The sequence below is a fragment of the Sinohyriopsis cumingii genome, chromosome 5 (assembly GCF_028554795.1).
Source record: "Sinohyriopsis cumingii isolate HCF-2022 chromosome 5, ASM2855479v2, whole genome shotgun sequence".
NCBI classification, from domain to species: domain Eukaryota; kingdom Metazoa; phylum Mollusca; class Bivalvia; order Unionida; family Unionidae; genus Sinohyriopsis; species Sinohyriopsis cumingii.
The window spans coordinates 116,506,414-116,514,340 of NC_142965.1; the positions used below are offsets into that span (position 1 = coordinate 116,506,414).

At 38.6% G+C, this 7,927-nt stretch overlaps 1 protein-coding gene across 2 annotated transcripts; it reads right to left on the reverse strand.

Annotated features, from left to right (window-relative positions):
- Window positions 1–715: 715 nt before the first annotated feature.
- Window positions 716–4,737, reverse strand: LOC149800040 (neuronal acetylcholine receptor subunit alpha-6-like). Of its 2 annotated transcripts, none has more exons than XM_089959567.1 (5): window positions 4,595–4,737; window positions 3,890–3,999; window positions 2,999–3,135; window positions 2,100–2,254; window positions 716–1,445 (listed from the first exon to the last, which is right to left on the reverse strand). In XM_089959567.1, exons 2-5 carry the CDS (start codon window positions 3,987–3,989, stop codon window positions 944–946), a joined length of 894 nt encoding a protein of 297 aa, XP_089815693.1. In that variant the 5' UTR covers window positions 3,990–3,999; window positions 4,595–4,737; the 3' UTR covers window positions 716–943. The 2 variants fall into 2 exon arrangements, with proteins under 2 accessions (XP_089815693.1, XP_089815694.1); XM_089959568.1 differs by lacking the exon at window positions 4,595–4,737 and adding an exon at window positions 4,134–4,152.
- Window positions 4,738–7,927: the final 3,190 nt, after the last annotated feature.

Consider the following 7,927-nt stretch of genomic DNA (forward strand, 5'->3'; position numbering starts at 1 on the left):
AATATGTTTGTATATTGATTAAACATGAAGTACGATAAAGTTTGCATGGAACCTGCAGATAATGTTTTGTCCACCCATGGATATCTTCTGTGTAAAATCTGACAATTAAAGAAAGCGAGTTCTCTGTAATTATGGGGTGCGGGCCAATTGGTCTAAAGCGCTCACCGTTACGGATCACTGCCATCTCACCTCTGTCTGTGTGGGATCGAGTCTCGGGCACAGCCAATGTGGGTATGTGAGAAAACCTGCCGGTAGCTTCTCGTTGGTCGGTGGTTCTTCCCGGGGTTTTCGAGGGTTCTTCCTCCACCTTTTATAATGGCCGCCATGTATAGCCTATCTTGTGCTGCAAAATGGTGTTAAACCTTACAACAACAACAACAACAACTGTCTTTACTGAGTTATATTATTGGATATAGTCACGTATAAGCACTTGCGTGTATTATAAAAGGGGGAGGCACTTATTAACTCGGTTGCGTTTACTAAGCAGAATTCTGTATGCACTGTTCTTGTAAATGTAAAAGTGTGTGTGTGTGTGTGTGCGAGAGAGAGAGAGAGAGAGGGATCTGTTCTTGTCCGAATCAGAAACCGACCGCCTTTGTCTCCATGAATGCTGTAATCTCTGTATACAGTGGCTGAAAGTTGCAAGAAACAACGATGATCAGATATATTGTTTGTACATAATAGAACAGGTAAATACAAAGCATTCATCACAGAGTTGCATTTTGTTTTTCTTTTATTATATTGTACATTTTTATTGTAGGACAAACACCATCAAAGAGGAATCAACAAATGAAGATAATAACAAAACCACCAAAACAACAAACAAACTAAAAAGGATATAGGCACGCCTATCCTACTGCATATATATGTGATTACAATAAAAGCAGGCGTAAATGCCTATAGCTATGATGGAGTGTCTTTCACGCTTCGTGGACAATCATCATCAGCGAACCTCAGGGACATCGTAGCCACTAACATAAACATGGTCACGATGATAGACTTGCGCATTAGCTCGTGTCTCGACGTCATCTCCTGTGCTAATTGGTGCGCTATCATAATAGTACTTAAGATTCTTGCCGACAACGATGGTAAACGTGGCGAGAAAGTAGGGGTTTGGGCAGCATTTGTATGTGATCTGATTCACTTCCGCGCTAGTGTTTTTCACTTGAAATTCATTGGTGGGGAGTCGTCTGAAATCCGACATATCTATCTGTGATGAAGGGATCACAAGCTTCATCTCTTTGGCGTCGTAAGTCCAAGACCCAAACTTGAACTTACAGACCAAGTCACGGAAGCGGAGACGATCAAATGTATTGATTCCGTTAGTATGTTGTTGACCTGCTCCACACAAACTCTTGAGATGGAGCTCAGGTACATAGATGACGGATCCATTGCTGTAAACATCGGCAATCATGTCTATCATTGGTTTCTGGTCGTTTCCGTCACTGGAAGCAGACATAACACAGATCATGCTAGATGAAGATTACGACATAGATAATTATCATGATGACTTTACAGGCTGACGTATCAATGATATACGAGTCGAACAATGTTTGTCGCTGAGTATCAATTTTAACGAAAGGTGGAATTGCAATAATCAAATGGACTTTATAATATACGTTTATGTTTAAAAACAATCAAGATTTCATTCACAAAGTGGCGTAATATATCGTTATGAATGGTTGCAACATACTTATGTCCCAGCTCTTGTACCTAACTTGAATTTTAAGAGACATCACTGCATGTGCTACAAAATAAATTTTGCCACCAATGTCATGTTGAGTCATCGTCAAAAAGATATAACGTGATTAGTTCTATTATTTCTGTTACTTCGGGATTTAAGATTGAACCAGTTCAATGCTTAACAATAAGATCAAATGAAACAAGAAACAAAAGTATGATTTTTACTTCCATGACAAAATAGTGAACGATTGTTTGACAATGACATAAATTCGGACATCATTACCAAATATGACGTGACACCACTTAAATACGTGTAATATCAACAATATGACACAGACTTCAAAAAACGTAAGCTGACGCCACTAAATTAACTTCCGAATGATGCAATGTGGTTTACAACAGAGAAAGTTGCTTACTTGTTGTACAAAGTAATATCAGGAATCCAGATAGAGTCCGACGGCATGTGGAGCATGCCGACTTGACGGAAGTCTGAAGGATCCCATGACAGTCTTTCGTCTGTCCAGGATAGTAATACCAATGAATGAGTTTCAATTATCCTTCTAATGGTATCCTGGCAACAAAAACAAATAAATGTACATGCTGTTCATCAGAACTGTTCAATCACAAGTCAATGCGGAGGAGAATGGTTATATGGATACGGCTTTTTTTAAATAGATTTCTTTTGTATGAATATAGTTTACTGTCAATGGTGGATCCATGACACTTTTCATTGATATTGCTGTAATTACTCTCTTTGTTGCGGTTTTTGCTTTCATTAGGTGTTTGCATGCGTTACTTTTTGTATTTAATCACACTTTGCATGCGCAAACTCTGGAACAAATTTTATATCCTCCCAAAATGAACACAACCTTTTACTTCGCCATCAATTTGTGCTCATATCGTAAAGAGATATAATGTTATTTTTTAATTATATAACTTGTACCTGCTTACTAAATGTCGTTGTAACAATATCAACAGTAGTATGCGGTTGTCTTATTGGTGATAGAGTTATGATGACAGTCGCAGTTGTAGTAGTAGTAGCAATAGTAACAATAATAATAGTAGTACAAATACATGTAATATAAATGGAAGCATTAGTAAAATAGTGTTGTGGTAATGGTAGTGGCAGCAGCAGGTACATATTGTGGTGGTAATCTTAGCAGTGATAGCAGCAGCTGTAGCAGAAGATGAAGATAGAGAAGAAGGTGGGCGAGAGAAGGAGATGGAGCACCATGAATAATAGTCGTTATAGTACTGATGGTTGTGATGGCGATGGTGGTACATATCCCATGAAAATATTGTACTCAATACTCACCACGTTATCGAGGTTGAACAATGAAAGCGATATGGTAACTTGTAAAGGGGATCCGTCGGAAGGTTCAGGCTTTACGCTCTTGACATAATTCTCTAAAAGCGTTTTCATTAGCCTTTCCCGTGTTCTCGTGCCTACACCTGGAGAAGATTTATTCACTAATGTAAAACATATAGCTCGTCTGATTCTCTTTCGTCCAATGTAAATATAAACACATCGCTAAGCGAGCCCTGACTCATTGATAAGAAGATTCCACTCCCAGGGCCAGAATACAATAGAAGGCTTTTACGAGTGTTTGACCCAAGATTCTACTTTCTAATCTTCTAATCTTCTAATCACGAGGGTGGAGCTTCTTATGCAGCAGCGATGAATAATAAAGGATTATTTTTTTTTAACAAAACGAAAACCAAGGATAGATATCACGATAGCGTATTGTGAATTATGATACAAATAATAAAGGATTATTTTCCTGAACAAAACGAAAACCAAGGATCGATATCACAATAGCGTATTGTGAATTATGATATAAATAAAAAAGGAATATTTTCCTGAACAAAACGAAAAACAAGGATCGATATCACTATAGCGTATTGTGAATTATGATACAAATAATGAAGGATTTTTTTCCTGAACAAAATGAAAACCAAGGATCGATATCACGATAGCGTATTGTGAATTATGATACAAATGATAAAGGATTATTTTCCTGAACAAAACGAAAACCTAAGATCGTTATCACGATAGCGGATTGAGAATTATGATAAAAGTAATAAAGGATTTTTTCCTGAACAAAACGAAAACAATGGTTAGATATCACGATAGCGTATTGTGAATTATGATACAAATAATAAAGGATGCATGTATGTATGTATGTATGTATGTATGTATGACTACTTCTCTCAGAGACGCGCTCATCCTTTGGAAATATAGGGACTGAGGATGCCTGAACGCTGACCAGAAAGGTAATGGTTGTCAGAGCAATTAAGACTTTCATGGTTGGTTACCTGCGAAAATAAAATAAAAAACAAAGTTAGAAGAAAATATGTATCATTATTGCAAATAGTAGGAGTCGTAGCAGCAATAGTTGTAGCATCATCGTCATTAGAAGAATCTCCGATTCATCATCGTTAGCACCTACATCTCATATCATCAACGTCGTCGTAATCGCCATCATCATCGTCGTTATCATCATCATCATCAACATCACTAAGCGACACCACACACGATGTCAACGATTACAAACATTTTATCGTCAGACATATGAAAGACCGACTAACGACAGTGTGCTTTATTCTGAAAATGCTATATGAAGTGCAAATCGTACCTTTAGTTGAATTATGCATGTATACTTTCAGTTGACCTGCATATTGTTTTGTTTCATATATAAGTACATGCATGATATGCATGACTTGAATAACATTGGCGCATTTGCACAGAATATTGCTATTTTCACGTGTACACACATGTATGCCGAATGATATGCAAATAGCGTTGACATGGATTAAGACACCGTACAGGGCGTGAAAGATATATATCAAATAGACAGTGCCACGGAGGGACAGACGAAAACAATAACCTAGTACAAAAAGAAATACTTACTAGAACAATGTCGATGATATTGCAACAGAGAATGGCCTTTTCCTGGTATGGCCTCTAGAGCTCTTATATACTCTCGTTTCATGCGGGGAATGCGTGAGTGTGCGTGTCTATAACACTTAAACTACTTGTAGCTTCTTAAGAGCTTTATTTACACTTTCAGCATCTAAAATATTTGTTTAAACTTTCAAAATCACTGAACTATAAGGATATTCTTCGCTAACTAATGCTTGTACACAGTACACCAACAAAGAATATGAACTCTGTTTTCCATTTAGACAAGTGACCCATAAGTATACGTAGAAATATGAAGAAAAAATACATAGAAATATAAAATAAATACATGGAAATATGAAACACATACATGGAAATATGAAACACATACATGGAAATGTGAAACAAAATCAATTGATGGCGGCACACAAAAATAACAATAAGTTTAACTTTTACAATTGCAGCTAGCTTTGTGAAAATAATAAAATGAAAACTTAGGGTTGTATGAAAACTCATCAGAGAAATGGAGAAAATACAAAATTAATGTTAATTTCGTCAAAACAAAGAACAAAAACATCAACAGTAAAATGAGACGTTGTTCATTTATGAAATCTTTGTCGATAAAAATAAAAGTTCTTTAAAAAGTTTTATTATTCGAAAACTTTAAAATAGTTTAATACATTAGAACATATCGGAGATTACACAAAATTTACTGAAAATATATTTCTATGTAAATGTTCATACGCTAGGCACACAAATGAAATATGACATTTATCCTCCTAAGCATTACTCAGTTTTTCATTTTCTCTTTTCAAGTGCAATGTTTTGATTTTTCCGTTTGACAATTTAAATTTCAAGACAATGATAATCCTCCCGACCACTGCGGTGGCATACATTTGGTTAGAGAGTCCGCCTCCGATGTTGGAGATCGCGGGTTCATACCCTGGACTAGTCATATCAAGAGCTCTGATGTTAAATTTGTAACATTAACTGTCGGCATTGCACGATTGTTATTTCTAGGCGTGGGTTTGCGAACCTTGCGTGTGCAAAGTTAGCTGTTGTACGATTAACGTAAGGGGGGCCCCGATTGGCCGAGTGGTCTAAAGCGCTCACAGTTACGGATCACTGCCATCTCACCTCTGTCTGCGTGAGTTCGAGTCTCAGCCTCGGCTAACGTTGGTACTTGAGAAAGCCTGCCAGTAGCTTCTCGTGGGTCGGTGGTTCTTCCCGGGGTTTTCCAGGGTTCTTCCTCCACCATTTATACTGGCCGCCATGTATAGCCTATGTTGTGCTGAAAATGGCGTTAAACCCTACAACAACAACGACAACATTACCGTAAGGAACATGTTGTCAAAAACAAAACCCGTTATCTCGAAATCATGCGAACCAAATTGTCTATTCAGATTGGAATTTTGTTTGGTTTGGTGTTTTATGCCATAACCACACAAAAATAAATATGTAATCTCGAAAACCAAAATAAAGAACGAATTGTTTCGCAAGTTTGGAACTTGATTTTGTTTGGAGTTTTACTGCACAGTAACACAAAATAGGTATTTTTGGCGCTGCAACAATTGGAGTAAAGTGATTTGCCCAAGGACACAACACAGTAGATTCGATGGTAGGATTCATACCCATACCTTTTTGGTCAAGAGTCCAGCACACTACCTACTAAGTCACCATAACCCCTCTCTCCATTAGTCGACTCTTAAAACATAGAAACGTACATCAGGTATATCCTATGTCCCGATCCTGGAGAGGGTCCCATCTTATGAGACACAAAGGAAACAAAAACTTAAAGGGAGAGTCGATAATGGTTTATTTGCTTGCAGAAAAGGGGTATATGTGACACTGGATTAGCTTTTTATTAGCTTCTTCACTTTCTGGCCTGTGTCTCTGTACCGCTGTTTGAAACTTTCTTGACTTTGGCAAATTTGGCATCTGCCAGTCTCTTCTTTATCTCACGCCTCTAGTCAATGACTTTCCATTTGTCAGTCTTGATCCACTCCTTGCTCTTTTTGTTGTCTGAGGTAATCTATTCCCGTGTTGAGCTGATTGTATCGTCTCCTAATTCTTGTAGGGCTTGGAAAATATTTCTCACACTTCAATGGTGAAGGCACTCTTCACAGTGACGTCTTGTAGCTTTACATATCTTTGCATGGATATCTTAATGCCCGTCCTACTCATATTTAGCTTCACATGTGATGTCACGAGGTGGTGATCACTATTAACATCTGCCCCTTTCTTCATTTTACGTATTGGAGGCAGCGTCTTCATGTACCATATACCATCAGATGGTCAATCTGATTATCGTCACTACCGACTGGTGAACACCAAATCAGCGTGTGAATTTCACGGCGTGGAACGCGAGTCCTTCCAGTGATCAGATTGTTCATGGAGCACAGCTCTACAAGTCTCTCACCGTTGTCATTTATATTACCATACCCGTGTCTCCGCGTGACCTGTCATAATGTGTTGTAATTTCTCACTTTGGCATTCAGATACCCCACAATGATAACGAGATCGTGATATACCTGAAGTTACTCATAGAAGGTGTCTTTATCTTCTTCATCATAGTTGTTTGTTGGGGCACAACACTGGATCAGAGTGATTATTATTATTATCGTCTGCCGTGTGTGCTCAGCCATTTAACAGCGCCATCATCAGAAAGGTGGAGAGCCTGTAGTCCACCGTGGAACATTGTCAGTGGACAGTTGTTGACAGTGTGTGACATGGTCTGTAGAGCTCCACGGCTACAGGAAGAGTCAGCTTCACAGCTACAGGAATAATTAGTGGCCTGGCCCCATCGGACAAGGTTGACTGCACAACGACCATGTCTTGTCCGAAAGCGGTTCAGCGTGGTCCATAGATGATGTGGAAGGTTGAAGCCAAGAGGGCAGACATATGGCTCAGCTACGAGGGAGTGGTCTTCAAAATCTGTTGAGGACCACTCGACACTCTATGCCGAAATAGCTGTCTTATCCTAAGGCAACGAACCTAACCAGATTGGGCATTTCGAAGTCAAGCTTGTCGAAGTGATGTTCACAAGTTTTCCATGCAGTCTGTTTCTCATCAGTCTGCGGTTGTCTAGTTACACTCTAGTAAGCATTTCTAGTTTCCAATCTTCAAGATGATGGCCACTCCCTCACGATGCTGGTATTTGTCTCTTCCTGAGTAAAGCACTGTTTCTCATAAAGAAGCCTTCCTGATCATGTCCGTCAACTCTCACTAACACCCAGGAAATGTAATCTATATCGTCTCATTTTTGCTGTCGTCTGTATTAGCTTGCCAATGTTCGTACCTTCCAGAAACCAAATTAATACCTGATCATTCGGAACCAATAGC

Bases quoted from the DNA above. Each gene is read 5' to 3' on its own strand.
- LOC149800040 (XM_089959567.1), bottom strand. From the start codon at position 3,989: ATGAAAGTCTTAATTGCTCTGACAACCATTACCTTTCTGGTCAGCGTT. The intron at 3,136-3,889 runs GTAGTCATACAT...AATCTTCTCCAG, and splicing joins TGAGCGCGTCTCTGAGAGAA to GTGTAGGCACGAGAACACGG. The intron at 1,446-2,099 runs GTAAGCAACTTT...GTCTGCTTCCAG, and splicing joins GATATTACTTTGTACAACAA to TGACGGAAACGACCAGAAAC.